Here is a 25,279-nt window from a genome sequence, read left to right on the forward strand (position 1 = left end):
TGCTCCTGTCTTATTTACTCCAAGGCCTTCCAGTTAGGTTTTGGGTTGTGGTAGGGCTTTATGTTTAGTTTGATTTGAGGATTAGGGTTAGGGTTATGTTTGTGGGTAGAATTTATGTTTGGCTTAGCGTGCAGATATTTCATGGGAGCAACTGCCACAGGTGCAAATGTCATGGAACATAATCTACTCATGTTAACCTTCAACTTAGTAACATGTAAATAGTCAACGCTTTATGAAAACAAAAGAATTTGTTACATGAATACACATATTTCTGGATGCAATAACAGAAAACAGAATCAAGGGAAAGTATATATCACTAGCCTGCAATGAAAAAAAGAAAAGGTATTGAGACAAAGGAAACATTGATATATTCTTTACATAGATATGTACGTAAACTAATTTTGCAAACTATTTGTATTCCTTTGGGGCAAAGGTATAAATATTACATATAGTTTAAGGATGATTCTTCCTATTTTTCAGATCCATTTGAAATACTGTATACAGCACTAGAAACATGCTAGGAACATGCATCTTTTAAACAAAATACATTTTACTTGCCTATCTCAGAGTGAGACATTATTTGTTTGCATGCTTGTATAATTCGAGCTGAGTACATTCGCATATCATGTACATATAAGATTATTTTTTAAAGCCACTTTACTACTAATAAAAGGGTAACATTCAGATTTCAGGAATGTGCAAATATCATCAACACTAGAAACATAAAAATTAAATCACATTCCTAGTTGATTCACTTGTCAATACCTTGCCAAGCAATAACATTACAAGGAATTACCAAATTAAAGTAATACAGCAGTAGCAATGCAATACAAAGTTATCATGATGTTGTAAACCCAAAGTGTAGAAGAAATATAACTTTAAGTTGAAAACTAACATCGAATAGTAAAGTTTCACTATTTACATTTAAATTACATGACAAATATGTTCCTTAGAAAAGTAAACAATTATTCTCAATTTGAAAAACTGAGATAGATTTGAAATCTGGGATATACAAGAGCATCAATGACAGTACCATGGACAGTTCATGGAATGTGGAAATGGTCGTATGAACACGTGTGGTAAGCCACAAAGATACAACACTGCTTGGCTTTATCATTATTTTATCATCCATAGCCCCCAACACAGTACATTGTATACAACCTTAAAAGGAAATTTTATCAATGACTTCAATGTATGTATTCATATGTCTGAGTTATTCAATTTTGTAAAGATTTTTTTTTTTTAAGAACAAAATTGAAGTGATCTAGCTAAATCAGAGAAGCAGTACAAAAACAGAAAAGAAATGAAAATTCTTTTCATTGTCAACTTGTGATTTATCAAGATAAAAAAAAAAAAAGCCTAAGAAGGAATTGAAATAATAATCAAAAGATATTTCCAGTTATTGCATGTCAGTTGATATAGCTGAAGTAAAAACTGACTTATTAAATATGGAAGAGCAAACAAACAGTAAAATGAACAAAAACAAAATAACAATAAAACTACAGACCTGAGAACATAGCAACAAAACACACAGTTGGAAAACTGTGCCATTACACATTTACGATAGTCATATCAACATATCAGACGGTAAATTTGTTTTTAAAAAAATATGTATGTTTCCAGATTTGCAAATAATACAGATATTATTTTTCACTTCCCTATGACATAACAGCTGCCTTGAAACTGCAGAAAATTAATTTTGTGACTAAAGCTGGCAGTTAATCTCTATATTTGTGGGCATTTTTGCTCATCTGCAACCATAATGGAATTTTGAAAGTATGGCCCAACCTCTCGGCAAAAATTATTTATTTGACTACTTTGGATGGTTCTAAAATGCTGACCATGCAATAAAACTGTAAACAAGGACATAAACAAAGCATTGTACACAGACTGTGTCATACCAAAAATACCCAATATATATCCCCCTCCCCTTCCCCCCCCCCACAAAAAAAAAAAAAGAAATGAAAGAGAGGAAAAGAATCATAACCTAGGTGGCTGCTAGCAGCATAACGGACAAGTGAAGACGTATAAACTCAACAAGGGAAAAAAGATGGTGACAATGAAACTGGGTGATGATGATGATGATGATGATGACTACGATTTATGATGCAGACAACCAAGGCAGAGGTGGAATTACACACAGATTGGTTTACAGGGGCCATTAACTCAGCTTGCCCAGCTCTGCCTTCTTGAACACTTCAGCCGCCGTGAATATGAATGAATCAATAATGCCTGCTACTGTAAATGTTCCTCCTACGATGGCACATATCTGCAAAGAAAAAGAAAAAGAAAACAAACATACACACAAACAGAATAATTCATTGATCTTAGAGAAACTTCACTGGATTTATCAAATGAAACTCGGTTGGTATATTGATGGTGTGAGCTGTGTAATCTGTGACCACTTATAAACATAAGCACACTTATTCCCTGACTTCCTTCAGAACAAATTTTGTGACAAGCAGCCCTGATCATTTAGCGGGAGAATTTTAATACATGTAGTAAGCTTAGGATGGCTGAACATCATGCTAATATTGGGCTTAATGAATGATCAGAGAATGTAGTACATAAAAACATGTTATCATGTGTGGACAATAGAGGGCAGTATACTCATTTGATTTTGTCTAGCCATGAGATTCAGAACTGAGGCAAAGAATTGCTTGTACAGGACTAGACACGTACAGACATCATCTTGCAATAAAGCCATCTCTATCACGAGAAGCTCACAAGTACACACACATGCATACACACACACACAAGCAAGCAAACAAACATAAAATGGAAAAGGATGTGTAACAGGTTTTCTATATATGCAAATAAGATTTGGATATGAAAATTGCTTGAGGGCTAACATTTTGACGATTCAATTTTCCATGAACACAAGTAATCACACTAGTCCCACATATCTACATACCTCCAAGTATTCTGCAGTGTACACAGGGGTTCTGGCATATATTTAAATTTATCTCCATTTTTGTGGATTTGCTTAAACTGTTATATTTCTCTTTTAAATTGTTCAAGTGATCAAAACTATGCATGAGATTTAAATAACCAACAATTCCAACCACTATCATGCAGCCAGCTTTCTCTTGGAGTAGATTTATCAATGCCACAACTTAATCAGGGGTTTCATGACAACGATAAAAACAGTGACATCCTTAGTCACTTGGTCTTTTGCCAAAAAGAGCAAAAGACAGAAGGACATGTTCATTTCTTTTTTTTTACTCACAGTTGTAATAAACGTGTAGAAAGGAGCTCTCTTCTCGTGGTACTTGACGGTGATGGGAGTGATGTCATATCGGAACCAAATAGCCGGGAGGACTCGTCGGCCATGGCCATATGAGGTGTACTCCTGCCAAGGAAAGAGGGCGCTAAAATTCATCTCTAGAAGGCAGCAGGGTTCGGAAGGATTACTGTCCCTCCGTGAGGTATTTCTCCTTAGTCTTTAGATTTCACAAAGTCAATGACACATTAGAAGGTTTTAAAATATCTACATTCTGCAAGTGTCCTGAGGGAGCTAGCACAATATCTCCTTTTGTCTCTTTTACCTTTATGCTGATAAATAATTCATATTCATGCACACATGATAAACATACTCTCACAAGTGATAAACATACTCTCAACTGTGGCATGATAATTCTCTCAATAACACTGTCATGCTATTTTCTTTTTCTCATTCGAGCATTACAGTTCGACCTCGATTATCCGGCCATGTCGGAACTGGTGCTCATCCGGATAAGCGAATTGGCCAGATATGGGAGACACAATGTTAATGTATATAGCTGCCGTCCAAGCTGCCATCCCAGTGCACTGGCAGCTAGGCAGGTAGCGTACCCCGAAACGATGGTGTAATGTATGCTAGCCTGCGCAAAGTTGTAGTCCCGATAGATCATGACTGCTTACTTTTACGATGATAATGTGGTATGAATTTATGTTAGTTCTGTCGGGAATATTGCAGGTAAATCATGGGAGTTTTGTAGAAATTCTAATTGAGTTTAAAGTCACTGTTTTTTCTCAATCTTTGGATGAAAAAAAAAGTCAGTCACTGCGTAAACGCGTGCGGATAATAGAGATTTCTGGATAAAAGGAGGCCGGATAATCGAGGTCGAACTGTACTTGAAAGTGTTTAAAATCTACAAAGTTGGTTGGAAATTTTAGCTCTATAACAATCTCAAAGGGAGTATTGCCCCTTGACAACACCACAAGCAATCTTGAGAAAATTTTTCTCAAGTTTTGGATGAAAAAAAAAAAAGTCAGTCACTGCGTAAACGCGTGCGGATAATAGAGATTTCCGGATAAAAGGAGGCCGGATAATCGAGGTCGAACTGTACTTGAAAGTGTTTAAAATCTACAAAGTTGGTTGGAAATTTTAGCTCTATAACAATCTCAAAGGGAGTATTGCCCCTTGACAACACCACGAGCAATCCCCCCCCCCCCCGACTCCACTTGAAAATGTTTCATAGCCCCTGCACTATATGGGGTTACTGATGGAAATACTCACTTTATACGCATATGTGTACTGGTATGAGACATTTTTGGCTCCCCACAGATCTTCATACACTGTTGGGACAATCTTCATGTAATAATCGTGAGAAGCTTCGGCTGCGGAAAAATGAACACACATGGAAACAAATAAACAGTAAATCAATGTGCAACATCCATATCATTACTTTCTTTGCTCCACAATGTGTATGTGTGTGGGTGTGAGAGAGAGAAGAAGTCTGTAAAATAAAGATGCACTTCAAAAACTACCCTATATAGCCGTTATTCAGATTAATTTCAAAGTAATATCCCCAATTTAAATCTTTAACAGCTTTTGAATGGAGAAAGAGAGGATGAAAAAGAGGGAGAGAGATACGGCACAATCCTATACTTTTCTTATTACATAAATGCTCAACAGATACTGTTAGATGGGTTTGCAGTACAGTATGTCCAAAAAAAAAAATTACAATAAAATTTTCGCATTGATAACACCCAATATGATTAAACTGTCTAAATGCTACTTCAGGGTCTTAAAATATAACATCTTAGCTCTATTTTGCAGAAAACCCCATTCAATTTGGTTAAGCGGTCACAGAGAAATGTGGAATGTTGTAAAGCATGTCATGAGTCTGATTCTTCCAAGTTTAGCACTTCGATGCTTTTGTGTGTGAATACAATAGAGAGAACTTGGAGGGAAGAGATTCTTGACATCCTTTACAAAATTCCTCATTTCTCTTTGACCACTGAAGCAAATCGAATGGGGTTTTCTGTAAGATGTGGGCAATGAGTTATAGTTTAATACCCTGAATTTGCATTTGGATTGATTCACAACTTTTAAAGATATCATTGCGGAGGGTTCCGTTGAAATTTTTTTGGGGGGACATACGGTACAGTTCTCAATGTCTGCCTGTGCAGCATGTAGCTAATACAGGGATCATCATCCACTGCATGCATTGGATCTCAGGGTGTCTTTGTCACCAAGAAATACATTTGAAGGTGAATCTCATGAAATATAACCTCACCCAGCAAAAAAAGTTTGATTAAACTACTGTAGTGTCATCTGACAGCACACACTAAGGCAAAAAGGGCTCCTTTAATCTATAATGGATGAAAATTCTGCTTTTATAATTGTAATTGGTCACATCTCTTTGCAGTAACAGAGAAAATGTAACCAAGTAACTTGCGCATTGCAAAATGAATGATAAAAATGAAAACTTTGCATCCTGACTTCAAACTTGAAAAACTAAATTGGTGCATAAATGTGCATATAAAGCCTGCCACAAGAAAATGCTACATCAACTAAATGTCTCTTTTTCTTTTTGGTTTTGGTGGCTTATTTTCACAAATATCATAATCTCATGATGTCTATCAAGGACACTTTAAATTGACTGAAACAGATCTGGTTCCTTCTCAAATTCAGGGTCTTTAGACCCAGATATGTAAATACATCTGGAAGCTGGTAATATGTGTGTGACTTACGTTTACTTGTGGTCCTGTCTCTTCCTGCTAGTGGATTAAAAGCGGCACCCAAACTTTTATTCTGCAAAGGTGGGAGCAAAAAGAGTGAAACACGGTACCAACACATTACTTCAAAAGCAATGAATGATAGTAGATGCAGAGAATAAATGTTATCTTTTTGTAGACTAAAAGCATTACAATGTAGATTAAAATATGTAAGAAGTCTTGGGTAGAAGAAATAAATAAACTGACCAGAAACAACAAAATTAGGAAAATTTCACTCTTCATTTGAAGGAATTTATCTGGCTGATGCTATGAAAGACTACTACACGTTTGCTGAAAACATTCAATGATCACCTTAACTATCACCTACTGAAACCATTTACTCATTGAGGAAGGGCTGATTTTGCTACAACACGCATTTCCCATAGACACTTGCCCAAGTATACTCAGGACTTGTCTTCAACACGTTAAGGATGATTTTTTTTTTTAGATTGATGAAAACACTGAAATTGATTAATTTACCTTTAAGTCATCTCCAAAAGATACTTCATGGATTACATGTGTAAAATCAGGCTGTGTTGGTTGATTCATTCCCACTGCATGTGTTGATACATGAAAATTTCCAGGCACCTATTCCACAGAAGACAAAAAAGAAACAAACAAGAAATGTACAAATCAACTTACAGGCATTTTTTTTTTCTATTCTTCACACAGATCATTATAGAAACTGCACAAAAAAAGTAACTACATATCTATGACCTATACATCAGAACATAAAATGATAGTAAAAGATACACAAGGAAAATTCATACACTTGTAAAGTGTACAAAGACAAAACAAAAGACAACAACAACAAACACTACACATTAGGTGCATTTGACATCGTAACATTACAGCAAATTTCTTTTATCATTTGGTTTCATTCAACTTTTTGAATGATATAAAGAAGTGAATTGAATACGAAACCAACAGAAACAGACACTGTAATGGTGTGATGCTGATCAAGTCCAGTTAAGTGTCTTATATGCCACTTTTGATGGAGAATTCACTGACCTTTTGGTTTCAGCCACGATAAATCACTGTTTAAGAGGTTCTAAAGTGATAGATGATAAGATGGTGGCACATATCAAAATCAACGAGCAGATCCTTTTAACCCGTTGAGAACGGACTGATTTTGATATAACACACATTTCCCATAGACCCTTGACCGAGCATACTCAGGACTCATCCTCAACCGGTTAAGGACCACACTCATCAAAGAAAACTCTGCTTGGTGCATTGCAAATCATAGTGGAGTTGAAATCAGTTGTTAATCTATGCATTTGAACACAACAGTTGGGAGGGGGCACATACATCACCCAAGGATGTTTAATTCACCTTTGACCCTTAAATCATGAATGAATTTTTCCCCTACTCCAATCTAGCCTGTGCTCTCTGCAGTCATAAAGTGCATTTGTGGTGCAATTTTGGTGACACACTGCCAATGATGGACATAGCTGAGTATTCGCTGATGGACACAAGGATAGGATTTAGGCTAAACCGATATACTGCTGCCTCCGCTTTTCAAGGAAATACATACAAAAGCATTCTCATGCTATTAAAAAGAGCATCTTGAGAGACATGAAGAAGGGGGGAGAGGGGTGTGGAGGAGCAAGCTGTAAATTCATTTCTAACTTCAACACTTCCACTAAATCCCCACCAAAACAAATAGACAAAACAAACAATCAGTACTCACTTTATTGATAGTGAATTCACTGTAGAATCGACAACCTTTCTTGTCATTGACTGGTTCTTTGTTGGTGTTGTCCACGTAACCCACTTCATGCCTCCCCATATCATCTTGTATATCTAACCCAACAACTGGAGACATCATTCATAATGCAAAGAGAAAAGAAGATGTAGATCATAACAACAAATCAAAGCCAGAGTGAGTTTTGGGATATGAACAACATGAATATCTTTAAGAAAAAATGAAAAAAGAAAAAAAAAGGACAAATACTATTAAGATATCAGAGTAGAGCTCAAAGGGATGGTATAGTTTTGGTTGAGATGGGCTGCATGTTTCCAATTTTTGTGAGATGATGAGAAGCCTCTTATGAAGTATCAAAGAGCACAACATTCTAGGGGGAATTCAAAGTTTATTTGATGAAATTGGTTTTGAAACAGCCGAGATATCAAAAAATAAAGAGGCCCTAATAAGAGGTGGGACCCACCTTTCATTAAAACTGCTATGTTTTACTTTGTTTTTTGATACAGTTGTATCTCAGCCATTTCAAAACTGATTTTCATCAAATAAACTTTGAATTCCCTCTAGAATTTGTATGCTCTTTAATATTCCATAAGTGTTTTCCTATGCCACTGATATTCAAGCTGGCAATGCAAAATGCACGGCACATTTAGAATATCTAAGTGTGGAAAACCATCGTTAGGTGCCTCTCCATTTGCCATACTGTAAATCAGTTGAACTGGGAACATTTATATAGTGTTGCAGAGTGAGAGTAAAACACTGTAGCCTTGTTCCAAAGGATTCACCATGGGACTTCATGGACAGCAAGCTAGTCTGTTAACAACTCTGACTAACAACATTTGTAATCACTTTCATTATTTGACCATAATGCCACATTTCCTTCTACCCTGCATCTCTTTCTCACTCTATATTGGTTGAATTTTATGTTTTTATTTTCATTCTCAGTCCTAAAAGAATGAGTGCATACATTCAGCTACAAAATATAGGTGCAGTACCAATCCCCCTTTCTAATAAATTATAAATGTTGAATATTTCAGGGTGTTGACATTTGTGCAAATTTTTTATGTTACTGAACTAGCACAAAAATAACACACGAATACTTCTTTTGAGATAGTGAAACATGTTAAGAAATAATTTTGCTTGAAAAAATTGTGGACAAGTTCACTTAAACTGGCCCAGAGTAGATGAAATTGCAATTAATTGTTAGAAAATTTCCACTCATACAATAGTGGATAGAGCCTTCAGCCACTGCTATGAGCTCCATAAACCAGAGACTGTCAGGTTGGGTCTTGCATCAATGGCAAAAACAAGTTTCAACAAGATGCTTCGCTTCCTGTGATCTAAAATGTGACCACATAATTATCACATCAGTTGACAATATGTGTGCCAGTGTTTTGACAGAATGGTGCGTAAATTGGAGACCACACCACAATGCAGACATGCAACTACGGTATGGGCTATACAAATTGAATACAAAGAGTAGGTAGGTGGGCTACAGAGGCCATCTATCACCAAACTTACCATGACAACCGAGCCTGGGCAGTGTGAGGTTGACCCGTACGGAGAGTCGCTCCACTTCGCCTGGGTTGTCCACATATAGCTCACTGACCCTGTTGTACATACCATGTGATAAAATCAATTTGTTGGCTGTGGTCAATACTCAGAAAGGATGATAGTACATGCTATTGGTTGTTTGGGGGGGGGGGGGGGGGGAGTAACAACCACATCAAAGTTCAATTGAGTCAGTAACAACTTTACCCTGCGTTCACATTAGTCCCCGCGATGCGGGGAAGTCCCACGCAGCGGGACTTTCTCCTCAAAAACCACAATGTGAACGCTCGCTGGGACTTGTCCCCTCGTCCCCTCGAAGCAAGTGGGTACTGGGACAAGATTTGGAGGGGAGAGTGACCTTTCGGCGCGATTGATAGTGACCTTGGGGCGCAATTTATAGCGTCCAGCTGTGGTCATCAATTGTGCGCATGCGCGATGCCTGGTTTTAAGTGGTAGAGCTTGCTCCAAGCCCCAAATGCCACCACAGCTCGGGGACAGATAAGATAGCAGTGTGGACGGTCAGTCGTAAAAAACAGATAAGATCTCTTGTGGCTGTCCCCGTGTCGTGGGGACCAATGTGAATACCAGGACAGATATACTGCCAGAGTTGCTACCTCACTGTTATTTACATTACTGTCACTACTGCCACAACAAAGGAGCTGAAGAGAGGGTGAAGAAAATTATGATGAAAGTGAAAAAACAGTTGCAGTAGAAATAGCATTTATTTAGTAGTAATAGTGGTAGTAATATTTTGCAAAGTAACAGTAGGAAAAGTAGGAATATCAGCAGTTATGAGGAATATCAGCAGTTATAAGGTTGATCAAGAGGAATAACATGGAAAGGAGAAGATAACATCAAAACCACAAGTACATTGACATACTAGATATAATTCATTCATTCATTTTTTTCATTTCATGCAGAAACATATAAATATTTTACAGAAATTGAATGCATAAATTACATCACAATGTATAATAAAATAAAATGTACAAGTTTGCAGAATATTGAAAGTATACAGAAATGCTGGAAATAGGGAGGGATGCTAAGAAGCAATGCTTGAAGGGTGCATCCAACCCCCCCCCCCCCCCCCACACACACACACACACGTGCACGTAATACAACAAATCACATGGTATTGGTAGATATACTGCTATACATAAAAAGTGGAATTACGAAACAAACTACGACATGGAAACCTAACTAACCCGAAACGAGCACCATGGTCAAATCCCTACACTAAGTTGCTGTCATGCAGTAAGAGAGAATGAAGAGAGAAAGAGAGTAAGAAAAACTAATTATGTGGTGTAAAGATAAAAAGACAGAGGACTATACTGTAATACACAATATTTTTGCAGCATTAATTTTTCGCAAGTTGCCTCTAACATTCAATGCATATAGTGCAGACAAGAACTTTCGCGTGCATTTTAATTTCGCATAACTATCTTGGCTCTCGCGAAATTCGTGAAATTAAAATGCACGTGAACATTCCTCGTTTTACAGTAACACGACGAGAATTAATATATGGTTGGAGCCGCTCAGCAACAATTGCTTGATTTCAAGATTTTTCTTCTTTCTTTTTGTCACAAACTTAAAACTTGTTTACTGAGGTCATAATACATTCAACAAGAGGCATAGGTCTTCTTATCTCAGAGCTAAATGTTTTCACTCTACTTCATACCATTAGCAGATGGAGAAACAACAATACTTACACATCTGGTCTTATGAAGGAGGTGAATTCTGACAGCAACAGGAATGTGATGAAAAGGCCACTCAGTATTGAAACTGGAAAAAAAATGGTGAGACAACAGTATTGTTGATAGTAACCAAATTGTTTTAGTACTGAGGCAGACCAGTATTGATGGTTGAGTCATTATGGTCCTAAAGCTTCTCAGTGTATAAAATATTGAAAGCCATACTGGCTTACCAACATTCACAAATTAAAATCACGAAGGCTACAATTTACAAATAGAAATCAAGGAGATATATTTTTGTTAGTTGACTTTCAACTGGAAGTCCCAAATTGGGGAGGATTTCTCTTATCTAGGAATGTATTTGTCACTCACTATTTAAAGAAAGCAGTAGTTGCTGCTAATTTGACATGCTGAATTCATATTACACTCATTCCAAAAGACCACTTTTGAACAATTCATCATCATAGATTTTGACAACTTTAAGTACTCACTAGTATGGACAATAACACTCTTTGATCAATTTGTTGACTATAGTGTAATGTGAATAACACTGCTAAATACTGCCAATTTCAAATGTCCCTTGCAGGGTCTATCATAATGTCATCCAATTTCATGACTATGTTTGAGTAATCTTTATTCTTTATTCAGATTTAGTGATTGAGACTGCTTACGTTTGACCATTTTCCAGAATTATAAAGTACTATCATATGATGCCTGAACAATTCCATTATGTTTATGTTTGCAATTACATTGCATGTTTAATGTGATCAGCTACTTCATACGCAGCCAGTATGCAGTTTCACTTGCCAAGTATTTTTGTTCATTGGATAGAAAATGTCAGTGCATGTACTGTAAAAGAGAAATTTCTGCAGTGTGGAAATTTTTGCACATTTTGCACAACCAGAAACTATCACAAAAATAAAAGCACACATAATATTTGTGAGAGATATACCGTATGCTCTAGTGATTAATGTCTTGATTCTGCAGAGTTAAAAAACATGTGAAACTCGTCTTACCCAGCAGAGCACAAAAAAAATACTCAGATATAAAGATGTTCACTTTTACAGTAATTGACTTACTGAATAAAAAAACACCACCTATTGGTTCCCTACTAGAAAGAAAGGGATACCCTTCAATATCTAAGAAAAATGTTAGATCCATGAAAATTTTGATTGCTTGTTTTCACATCTAACAAGGGCTTATGTATTATTCACATGAAAAGGGCCTCTGTAAGGCCATGTGTAGGATTTCTGAATGATATAAAAGAATACAAATCATGTGATCTTCCAAATATATTTTCATTCCCTCAATAGTTGTTGCACTCAACGGTATGGAATCATTCTTGGAATTGATCTTGGAATTGTTCTTGTACTACAGCCTGTAAGCTATTCCCTAGTCTATACAGCCATATCAAGTCTTATGGGGTTTTCTTTCTGTCAATACCCACTAAACAATCTTAACTTGCATGCCTAGTACCATTAATGTAAAAGATCCCAGTATGACACTGCTACCTTCAATATCTTCTTGTCATACAGTTCTAACTCTGAGAATTTACTGATCCAGTCAAAACTTCACAACATGTGTAGCAAAACTGACACTTCTTTTAACATAGTATTTAAAAGATTCATTACCTTCCTAAATACATCATAAATCTTACCAAGCGCTCCTGCATAGGTCGGCTGTGTGAGATCCTTGGGGATCTTGCGATATACATCCAGTCTGCAAAAGAAATGTACAAATTATATTGTATCAAAATGGAAATGAACTTCTCTTGATAGCACTGGGCTTGAGTGGCAGTACCAGAATAAGTCATGAATTTATATCCTAGCAGCCTGATGTCATTAAGTCAACCACTCAAGTTTGAAAATTTTACTCATTTGCATGATAAAAGAGAAAATGTACAGCAAGGTTCAATATCACAACTCATCCTCTCTATCACTTGGAAACTTAATTCATTTGCATTATAGGCAGAAAATGATATAAATATTAGGTTTGTCTAATTGTAATTAATTTATCAAAGCCAACTTGAACATGTACAATCAACAAAATTTTAATATAAAGTTGTTCAAGGTAAGAACTAGCAGATTCAACATTACATCTGTGTATATGCATTGTTCTAGGCATTCTTCCCTCCCCTTCCCCAACCCCCTCCGTCACAACACGAAAACAAACAAAACATGAGTAAAGGGCAGATATTGGTTGGTCTGTTCACAGAGTAAACAGCCAAGCTCCAGTCAATATCGGAATTTCATGACAAAAGCCAGTAAAACTTTCTAATCTCTGACATACTGTGCAAACACATCAAACACCAGAGCAATAATCCAGTCTAGATACTTGAGCGGTCTTCACAGTGTTTAAACAGCAATTTTTCCTTCCCAGCCATCGAGATCTGAACAAACATGAGGCCTTTTGCCCTTTCCTGAATCAAATAAATGACTATGAGGCGGCATTTTAATCAACACCCAGTGAAAATGTTGTGATAATGCATTGGAACTACCAAATGTAAAGTCTGAATGTGCTGAATGAGAAGGAAAAGACTCATGCAACAGCTGTAGGTCTTGCATCTACAAGTGATACAGAAACCAGATTACAAATGCCACGTCCCACACATTTTCACACTTATTTCACACACATTTTTGCCTCTAATTTCAGACATTGCACACCTCAAACAAACCAGCAAAATAAATCAGATGTTTCTATTCTACATAATTATCATAATCACTCCATAAAATGTCTGTTTGTGCAGGTTCATCCATCTCTATTATGATACAAGTGGCTGTTGGTTTGTCATTTCACTTTCAGCAAAATCAATGAATAATGGAAATTCTTTGGCAAAAATGACTGCAGTGTGCAGTATAAGGCATGGTTAACTGTTTCTATCTCACCCCCATTGATACGGAACAAATTTCCATTTCATTTGATGAGCTTAACAAAACCCACAGCAACCAAACGGTGTACTCATAACATATGCATGATCGATAGCCAGTTGGTTGCATTAGAATGACTAACTTCATTGTTTATTAATCTCAGGGGGAAACTTGTAAAAAGAAAATCCATAGTCAGGCACGTATCATACTCAATGTACCATCCAATGTAACTGTTGTAATGCTAAGCATATCATGTTCATATCCTTTTTTGGATAAAAGAAAACAGTGTTCACTTATATCAACAGCACAGCTATCTATGTCAGTACAGTAGTAATGGTATCCTCCCTACATAATGCACAGATTGAAATTAATATCATGTCCACAAAAACGTTAACTCTACCCTTTTGCTCACGAGAGCTCATACATAGAGCAGCTGTTTACATAAATTGTCTGGCCAAAAGAGCATCTGGCTTGGTTTGCAGGGAACGTGTGAGAACATGTAATTGATTTCAAAGCCTCTTCCTCTCAAATTGGTAGTCACACTACACTGTCATAACAGGCTTGTACACTTGGCAGTCAACCCAATGTCTGCACAACGTAAAACTCAGATTGATTGCGAATCAATTCCCTGATAGTTACTATACATGTACCTTGATGATGATATTGATGACGATGATGACGACGATGACGATGATGATAATAATAATAATAGTAATATTAATAATACTAATAATACTAATAGTACTAATAATACTAATAATAATAATAATGATAATAATAATAATAATAATAATAATAATAATAATAATGATAATAATGATAATGATAATGATAATAATAATAATAATAATAATAATAATAATAATGATAATAATAATAATAATAATAATAATAATAATAATAATAATAATGACAATAATAATAATAATAATAATAATAACTAGAAATGTCGCTACAGCGACTGGTTATACCCCCGTCAAACAACATTTCATAAGCTGTGGTCAAAACAACATTTGATAAGCTTTGGTCAAAAAACTGAGGAAGTAGTTAAATCCGCAAGATCTTTCCTTGATCTTCTGCCATTAATATGCCGTTACCATGGCAACGTACTTTCGGGTACTGTCGAAAAATGCGTCTTGCACATCTACAACCAAAGGCACACGTCTGTACCAAGTTTCATGGAAATTGGGCAAAAACTGAGGAAGTAGTTTGCAACACAAAATTTTCCATCATTTTGGCTCATAATATGTGAGCTGTTACCATGGCAACATACTTTTTGTCACTGTCAAGAAATGTGTCATGCTGACCTATATCCTAAGACAAACATTCAATATGAATTCCATGAGAATTGGAAGAACACTGATGAAGCAGTTTTGCCATGAAGCATTTTGCCCTATATTTTACCAATAACATGCCGTTACCATGGCAACGCACTTTTTGCCACTGCGGAAATATGTGTCTTGCACATTAACATATTCAGATGAACATCTGTACCTAATTTCATAAAAATTGATCAAAAACTGCGGGAGGAGTTCGCGACGCAAGATTTGTACCCATTTTTGCCCATAATATGCCGTTACCATGGCAACGTACTTTTGGGTACTGTCAAAAAATACGTCTTGCACATCTACAACCCAAGGCACACATCTGTGCCAAGTTTTATGGGAATCGGTCGAAAACTGAGGAAGTAGTTCGCGACACAAGATTTGTACCCATTTTTGCCCATAATATGCCGTTACCATGGCAACGTACTTTTGGGTACTGTCAAAAAATACGTCTTGCACATCTACAACCCAAGGCACACATCTGTGCCAAGTTTTATGGGAATCGGTTGAAAACTGAGGAAGTAGTTCGCGACGCAAGATTTGCAACGGACCGACCGCCCGACCGACCGCCCGACCGCCCGACCGCCCGACCGCCCAACCGCCCGACCGACCGCCCGACCGACCGCCCGACCGACCGTCCGCTGATTCCTATATACCCCCTTCAAACTTCGTTTGGCAGGGGTATAATAATAATAATAATAATACCGGTAATAGCAATAACTATCCAAACAATACAAATAATCCTAATCATCATCATCAACACCAGCATCATTACGACACAAGCAATAGGAGCATCAACAACAAGACTTATAAATAATGCTAAAAGTCCTTATCAATCACATCCTGTGGATGTATGTTCTTCAGCACAATAACAAAGTGGTTCAAGCTCTTACTGGCACTGTAAACAGTAAAAATAGTTTCGACCGACTTTCTCTTACACAGTTTAACTTTGATCTCTACACTGTAGTTACTGGGTGTATGGCAAGCCATGACATACCCTCCTCTCATGAAGTTTCTTGTCTAGTTTTGTCCCTAGATTAGTTTTACTAGGCATGAGCTGATATCATCATCTCAATAGGTATACTTGTTTGTCAGTTTTGTCCTTACAGATTTTCTGAATTCTTTGGACACAGAATTATTATGCCCTTTGACAGAATATCCAGCTTAAAGACCCTACAGCATAGGGAATAATGGAGTGGGAAGGTGGGCCTGGTTCGGGTATAAATATTTGAGAATCTCTGTAACAAATTGTGTACGGTACATTTATAGCTTTGTCTCTAAGTGGCTGGGCGTTGTGGCGTGCACTTGTCATCCAGCTACTTTGGAGGCAAGGGCGGGGTTGTGGCTCAGTCGGTAGCGTGTCTATCTTCATATGCAAGTATCAGGTTCGATTCCCAAGTCTCACTGAGCAATGTTATTCCCGAGTTATTCCTTCCCATCTAGTGAGAGGCAAAACACTCTGTCCATTGAATAGGACAATAAATGCAGGTCCAGTAGAGTGTGTGTTAGCCACAACAAACGAACGTAAAAGATCCCACTTCATTCATTCATCCCAAAGAGCAGGGTGCTAACTGCTAACCCAGTGAAGTGAATCCCCTACCCACCCACACAAGAAAACGATTACCCAAGAAAACAGGCGAATGATGCCGACCCCTCGTGGTTCGCCCCAAGCGACTAGAAATACGGTAGTCAGCAAACAGTATCAACCAGGCACACCGTGCCATACGCTTGAATGAAGGAACTGATCTTTATGTACGTACAAATATAAGTTTGCACACAGCTGAAGAATCAAGAATGCACAAATTTGCTGACACGTGGCTGACAGGCGCTATTCATGGGTTTGAACATACCCTGGTGGGCAGCGAACGTAGACCGATTCAATCGGACCTCCCATTGATCTGAACAAGGAGGTTCAGGAGATGAACTTACGACAGTCTTATTCTCTTTGATCCCAAGTTTGATGCTGCCATTCAAAAATAAAGTGTAGCCTATGTGCCAAACAGGAGCTGCCCACCATTTACAGGGAAGACAATTGATTCATGCGTCACTGCATAATGACCAGCCATGCTCTAGGGAAGATATGTCTTTTAAGTGGTAGTTACTTTTCGCCATCCCTTCTTACAAAAGATGAGCAGTACGTTATGTACTGGTACAGCCACAGGGACGAGTGAATAAGAATTATGCAAAGATTGATTGAAAAAAAAAAATCAAAATTACTTAACTTTACATTTCTTAACACAAATCTGAGACATAAATGAAACTACAAATTTGTCGCTATGGCAACTGGTATGTCTCTGTCATATTGCAAGGTTCTCTGAACAGGTCTATACCAGTATTACGACTTGACAATGTGAGACAACAGTTTCACATGAGAGGTAAAAAAATAAATGACATGTTTGAAAGTTTTGGCACAACCACAAATGTGTTGAGTGCTTACATTCCTTGAACCACATTTCATTTGGACGGCTAAATGAGAAGAGAGCAAGTATTGGCAATGAGCATTTTCACTTCATAATCCTTGCCCTTTGACCCCATAGCCCACAACTTTCTTCAAACAATCACTAAATTTCTGGCGACATCCATCATGACAGTACTTTGAGCAATTTTTACATGGAAAATAATACATTCTAACATTTTCACTTGATCTTTGACCCCATGGCCAAAATCCCTCCCTAACTACAGAATTTGTAGTGTGCACTGTAATGCTTATAAATATTTAAGTACATTAACCTATGCATTAAGCAATTTCAAAGGTGTGTAGAAAATAGTGTAATTTCTGCATTAAAGAATAGACTGTTGGCATTTCAAAACCTTTGACCCATGACATTTTACCCCATGACCCAAGAGAATCACTGATGGACAGTACAATGTACATTTAAATTCAATGAAGATTCCTTGAGCTCTCTTTGACATTATGTGACTGTGCATCACAAAATGAAAGATAGGTTGCACCCAGAGGGATTTTACACGAGGACTCACAATAAAGGTGAAATTGGTCAATCTTGAGTTTTTCATATTTTCTGAAAGAGCTATCCTTCTTCTACATTATTCTTAGGTTTGGGATCATAACATGAATGGGAAAGTGTGTTTTGAGCAGTTTTTCTACAACCCTTTTTGGGTGGAGAGTAGAATGATGAAGCTACATACTGTATGTCTTAGAGGTCCCCTTTCATTCCTTGAAATCCTTTGCATACTCTTCACTTTCAAGTCTAATAACTTTTAAAAGGATACTGCTACTGCTTTGGAAGTTGGCATAAATTATGGACAGAATGTGTTAATAGACCATGCTTAATTTCAGCATTTCTGATAATCCTTTCATTGTTGTTGTTCCAGCTGTTTACATCCTGTGTTTTGTCCCTCTCATCACACAGCTAGCATGGCTTGTAATGAATAAGTGCTTGAATAGACCCTGTACTTCAGAGCCTCTTCTCAGTTCACACTTTTCTAGAGTGCATGCTTTCTTTCCAGTATTTAGATAGGTTAGGGAAGTCCATTTGAATGAGTTCTTTCAGAATCTGCCCTTAACTTAAAATCAATTTCTGGCGACTTTTTGTTGGTTTTGTTATGCAGGGTCACATATGGAGAGAAAAAAAGTGAAATTCTAGCTTTTTCACTTGACCTTTGACCTGATGGCAAAAACTTTCCCTGGAGAATCTCCATCTGGTAATATGTATACACAGAGTTTTCAGAAAATCCAATGGGCAATGCAACAAAATGGGGGAATAGGTAAAATTTTAAGAATTTAACATTGTGACCTTTGACCTTTAACCTTGAGCTTGTGCACACATCATAGGCAAAACTTTGTCCATTCATACGTGGGTAAGTCCATGAAGTTGGGGCAGTGTCCATGTAGCATCGTGATATTTGAAAAATACATTTCAGCATAACTCATATTAATTATGCTATATAATACATTTATTGTTTGTAGGCTTTACATTTGCATTGAGGCCACACATTTTCCTGGAAATTTTGTGCCATTCAGACTCAATTTTGATGAAGTTATTAAACAATATGTAACCGTGTCCTGTAGCATCGTGACGTGTCCATGTAGCATTGTGAAATTTTAACATTTGGTCCTAAGAGACAAATTATGGCAATTAGCTTGACCAAAATTTGATGCAATATGCATATTTACTAGATTAGTCAGATAGCTGAATATCTCAAATTTCCTGTACACAGTTTTAATTTTAAAAGAAAATTACAAAATGTATCACGATGCTACGCGGTGTCCTTTTTTGTTACATTTGGTGGACACCGTGTAGCATAGTGACACATTGTGCAATTTTCTTGTAAAAGTAAAACTGTGGAAAATAGAGTTGAGATATTTAGCTATCTGACTAATCTAGTAATTATGCATATTATATCAAATTTTGGTCAAGCTAATTGCATTAATTTGTCTTTTAGGACCATATTTTAACTATCACGATGCTACATGGACACGTCACGATGCTACAGGACACCGTTACATTTTTTGTAAATAACTTCATCAAAATTGAGTCTGAATGGCACAAACTTTCCAGGAAAATGTATGGTCTCAATACAAATGTAAAGCCTATAAAGAATATATGTATAGCATAATTAGTATTGAGTTATGCTAAAATGTAACACTTTGTGCCCCAACTTCACAGAATTACCCACATACATATATGCCAAGCTTCATTTGGATAGAGCCGGTTAAGTTATGCTGTCCACAAAATTGATTACAATGAAAGGATGGACAGACGGACAGACCATCCGAAAACATAGGGCCTCTGGCGACACTTTGTGGCAGAGGCATACATAAAGTAAAAAGAAAATATACATGAAGATTATAACTTATTACTAATATTAGTTTCAATCGTCCGAAGAGATCGGAAAAATAATAAGAGGCTCTCCAGTGAGAGTACAGTTTCAAGCACTTTCACAACATACAGCTCATATTTACTCTTTCCCATATTTTGTTTGAAATACATTGTACTTACTTTATCATTAGGGGAATATATTCATTCAATTTGACAAATAAATTAGCAAAATACAGCCGACATTATGTTAGCATGCAAAATGAATCTTCACATTGCTCAGAATGACAGTGGCATCAAATCCTGTTCATCAACGGCTTTAAAGGCACAAATGCTCATCATACCGGTATATACAGGCATGGTATTACAGTGCACTCCCGTTATAACGAAATGCTCGGGACCGGCAGTTTTCTTTCGTTATAACGAAATTTCGTTATAACCGAACAAATACAATATATAATGAAAACAAGGAAACTACGTACATATCATATTCTGTTTGCTGAATACTCACAATACACCGGAAAGCTATGTGAAATGTGATGGGATAACTGTATCACAATAATAAACGCAAGTTCCCCTCAGAAACTGTGCGTGACACAAAGAGCGAACACACAGTGATGTGAAGCGTTCACCCATGCAGAGACGCTATAAATGCTTGTTCCTCTAGGTATTTTCGAAAGCAATTCGCATTTCATTATAACGGAGCACATTTCTTTTGTTTTTCTTTGTCTGTGGCGCTCGGAAAAGACTTCGTTGTAACGGAAATTTCGCTATAACTGTGTTCGTTATAAGCAAATTTTTTACCATAGACTTTAATGGTGATAATTTTGGGACCAGAAGATTTACTTCGTTATAACGAAATTTCGTTATAACCGTGTTCGTTATAACGGGAGTGCACTGTACCAGACACGCACATTTTTGCGAACAAATGACATTCTGAACGCATGAGACTTCGTAGATCAGCCTCACAGAACTTTGTGTGGACCAAAATCAAAAAAAAAAAAAAAATGCCACATAAAAATGTAAAACCACGAAGAAATTCACATTTTACCTCAAATTTATTAATTGTTGAGTGACCCGCACCTTGTCATAGTTAATATTTATGCATGTTTGAATCACATTTCATGACTGAAATTCTATGAAATCCCACTCACATACACTTCATACAGGGTAATGCTGAAATTTCCATCCAATAGAGTCTAGAACCAAAAGTTCACTGATCGATATCGGAAATTTGTACCGGGTAGCTATCGTCCTTAAACGCAAATGATGCAGAATAGTTGTGCGCTATAGGGGCCGCAACTCGTCACCCGCGCCTGCAGCTCCCATAGACAAAGCACGTTAAATAGAAGTTGTTGATTTCTCACAAGGTTTTATTGCGTGAACTGTTCGAAATGTTCAAGACAGACATTTTGATTTTTACTGTAAAATACTAAATTTGAGCCTCATTTGGCGATTTTTTCTTTGTCATCCGCTCGGTGAGCTGGTGTAGGGCCTATGGTGATTTGTGGGATGAATTGTGATTCTGGTGCAAGGACTCTAGGTGCGAAAGACGTCGATTATTTCATTGCGAAAATCGGTAATTAACAAGTTATCTATATACAATGTGATTTTGCACCGCGCAAAAAGACAACTTTTTTTAGATTGGTATGTTTGAAGCATATTTTCTAAAAACTGGAGCGAACAATTGACATAAGTTGGCTGAATTTGTAATTTCCAGGAGTCTGTGAATAAGTAGTGTTATTTTTAGCCGAAATTTCATCCTCTGAGTACGGAATTCAAAGCCACAAAAAAAAAAAAAAAAAAAAAAAAAAGCGTCCGGTGATCCGATACGATCTACTCTGTCCTACTGTTGCCGAGTTCACACCCAATTGGCATTGATAAACATAACTAGATCTAGATTTTTATGGTGGCTCTAAATACTTCAACAGTACGTAGGACAGGTAGATCTATGTGTGCGCTAGATATCTATTATAGTAAGGATACTTTTTGATAATCTTTTGAGCCTTAACCTATCGAACATATGTGTTTCTAATCACACGCCTGGTAGTGGTAGCGTCCCTCAGTTCAGCTCCTAAGCTTTGCAACATACATGAAAACGTATGGGACCGAGGACTTTTCGTGTTCTCACTCAGCCCCAGACACAGACCAAAGAAAGACATACAAACTAACCGTTACACAAAGGACCAGAAACAACAGTCAACATGGCAAATGTGTGTTCATCAACAAAATTCACGAAACATTCCTACCTCCTCAAATCGAATACCATGTTGAGACTAATATCAAGATCAGAGTACTCAAAAGAAGTTGAGTGATGCCTTTTGTGCAGATAACCCGATCACTGTGATGATGGCACACGCGCATCGGTGAGCTAGCTGTCCTAGTGCTGCGTTGCGTTGAGATCAAAGAGCATGTTCTCTGTGTTGATGATCGGGAAACCGTGCACGATTGCCGATGCGATAAGTTGAGATCGTCGGATAGCTCAATCGACACACATGGGATCGCGTATGATCGTGGGCCCGCCCACTTATCGCACATGTTAGCAGGTGATTGGCCAAAATGTGTTCCGCATCGATTGGCAAATGAAACTTTAATACAAACTCGAGTTGTGAAAGTTTGATTGTAGTACATTTGTTGTACCTGCCATTCGAACAAAGTCTTACGGGGAGTGGGCCTTTTTCTTTTGCCGCACCTACTTTATGGAATTCTCTGCCAGACCCACTGAGAAGTCAGATGCCAATAGACAATTTCAAACAAAAACTCAAAACTTATCTATACAAAGTAGCATATGATTGTTAAATTTGAAATCATTAATGTAGTTATCTCAGATATACTGGCAACTCTGACCTTTTATATAGGCCTATGTATAAGAAATATTTAAATTCATGAATTTCTTCCGTCGAGATGTTTTTCATTGCAACTGATTGACAAATTGCCCTACATCGACGTAAATAAGCACTGAATTGATCAGTGTTTAGTAGTAGCCATGATAAAAAATCATGGGCGTACATACTCGAGCAGGATTTGAACCTACGACCTCCTGATCACCGGACAGGCGTCATCTCCACTAGACCACCGAGCTTTCGCCCGAAAGCAAGTGTTGGTTCTAATCCTTACAGCATGCAGCGGGTACTGCTTTGTTATTTAAATTCATGAATTTCTTCCGTCGAGATGTTTTTCATTGCAACTGATTGACAAATTGCCCTACATCGATGTAAATAATTGCCCTACATCGACGTAATTGCCCTACATCGATGAAAAACATCTCGACGGAAGAAATTCATGAATTTAAATAACAAAGCAGTACCCGCTGCATGCTATAAGGATTAGAACCAACACTTGCTTTCGGGCGAAAGCTCGGTGGTCTAGTGGAGATGACGCCTGTCCGGTGATCAGGAGGTCGTAGGTTCAAATCCTGCTCGAGTATGTACGCCCATGATTTTTTATCATGGCTACTACTAAACACTGATCAATTCAGTGCTTATTTACGTCGATGTAGGGCAATTTGTCAATCAGTTGCAATGAAAAATGTATAAGAAATATTTATTGTAGAATTATATATTGTGTTTAGTAAGTTTTATTTTTTTTCTTATATTTTGTGTTATGGTATGATTTGTTTGTAAAGTGCATTAGAATTCTTTTCAAGTCTGAAATGCGCTATATACGAATTTGTTATTATTATTGTTATTAATGAAAATGATAAAATATGTTTTTAATTTATGTATCGGAATGTCAATCAAGCCGTAAACACGATGAAAAGCAAACACTAAGACAATGTCTCATGAAGTAAACGACAAAGAAAAAATGCTACATTTTTATTTCTGAACACAGACAAACAAAATTGTAGCCCGACCAGATGCTGTGCGACTGGGCTGTGTATTAGTTAACAAAATTGTAGAAGCCCGAAGCATGCTTTCACGATAATTGTTCAAACTATATGTACAACTTTCACCGGTTATACTGCAAAACGGCCCTGCTAAGTCTCAGATATTCACCAGCTACAAAGCAATATAGCTTCAGAAAACTTGTCTTATATTCGTTAGATATGCAATTATATGTACGATTGTACTTTGAGTCCTTGCTTTTCCCACTCTGGCCTGTCACTATAGATTTCGCAAAGGCCAACTTTGTGATGAAAAGTAGGGTCGGCCTCTAGCTTGCTTGCCTCCCAGTCCATCTATGAAGTCTCATTTAAATAATGAAGATTTTCTTTAGTGAGTTTGACGTGACAAAAAATGATGTCAAGTATCAAAACTCAATGTGATCGTAAAATTCACTTTGTGTTTGCTCTGTGTGGTGGGCTGCTCAGGTACGATTTATACAGCAAACTGATCTGTTTGACCATCAAAAATATGATTGAAGAGTGGGATGGAGCTTGTCTTCTCTCTACTGTCCATTCTGCCAGGGTGACGGCAGCTGCTCTTGTAGAAAAGTGTATCTTGAGTTGTACGATTTATGAGACAGATGGTGTATGGATATAATTTGCTTAGAGGTCTGCAAGCACAGTCTTTTCTATTTCTGGATGGCTTTAAGTCCACCTACACATGATTACAATAATGTTTCAGAAATTTACTTAGAAAAAATGTTTGCAATCTGAAAGCCCTCAACAAGATAGTTTAAATTAGATTAGATAGATAGATAGATAGATAGATAGATAGATAGATAGATAGATAGATAGATAGATAGATAGGTAGATAGATAGATAGATAGATAGATAGATAGAAAGAAAAATAAATAGATAGAGAGAGGAGAGAAAGAGGGAGAGAGAGGAGAGCAAGCAAAGACTTTAAAGGACAAGTTCACCTTTATAAACATAAGGATTGAGAGAATGTAGCAATATTAGTAGAACACATCATTGAAAGTTTGAGGAAAATCAGACAATCCGTTCAAAAGTTATGAATTTTTAAAATTTTTGTGCAGCAACCGCTGGATGAGAAGACTACTGCAGTGTATGAATAACTTGCGTACAACAATATAAGGAAAATATAAAGAGAATTTCACAAAATTCCATCTTTTGGAAAAAGTACACATTCCACTGACTCGTTACCGACAAATGTTATGGGCAATATTATTCCCCCTGCCTTTAGAAAGAGGCAAGTCAAGAGCTCTTTTATTATGCGAAAAAAGTGAAAATATGTTGAATTTTCTTTTACATTTTCTTTATACTGTTGTACGCATATGACTCACAAGCTGTAATAGTCTCCTCATCCAGCGGTTCCAACACAAAAATTTTAAAAATTCATAACTTTTGCATCGATTGTCCAATTTTCCTCAAACTTTCACTGATGTGTTCTACTAATATTGTTGCATTCTCTCAATCCTTATGTTTACGAAGGTGAACTTGTCCTTTAAGAACTACTGTAAAGAGATGCAGCAA

The 25,279-nt window shown here is 37.1% G+C and overlaps 1 protein-coding gene across 1 annotated transcript; it reads right to left on the bottom strand.

The window, feature by feature from the left end:
- Window positions 1-1,992: 1,992 nt before the first annotated feature.
- Window positions 1,993-22,204, bottom strand: LOC139715541 (endoplasmic reticulum-Golgi intermediate compartment protein 1-like). Its single transcript, XM_071627106.1, has 10 exons — window positions 22,152-22,204; window positions 12,590-12,651; window positions 10,951-11,023; window positions 9,212-9,300; window positions 7,679-7,803; window positions 6,466-6,573; window positions 5,962-6,022; window positions 4,502-4,602; window positions 3,230-3,352; window positions 1,993-2,269 (listed from the first exon to the last, which is right to left on the bottom strand). Exons 1-10 carry the CDS (start codon window positions 22,169-22,171, stop codon window positions 2,162-2,164), a joined length of 870 nt encoding a protein of 289 aa, XP_071483207.1. The 5' UTR covers window positions 22,172-22,204; the 3' UTR covers window positions 1,993-2,161.
- Between the last annotated feature and the right edge of the window lie 3,075 nt (window positions 22,205-25,279).

Source organism: Diadema antillarum, unplaced genomic scaffold (genome assembly GCF_040938485.1).
Source record: "Diadema antillarum isolate AM-2024a unplaced genomic scaffold, OU_Dant_1.0 scf00000050, whole genome shotgun sequence".
Taxonomy (NCBI): domain Eukaryota; kingdom Metazoa; phylum Echinodermata; class Echinoidea; order Diadematoida; family Diadematidae; genus Diadema; species Diadema antillarum.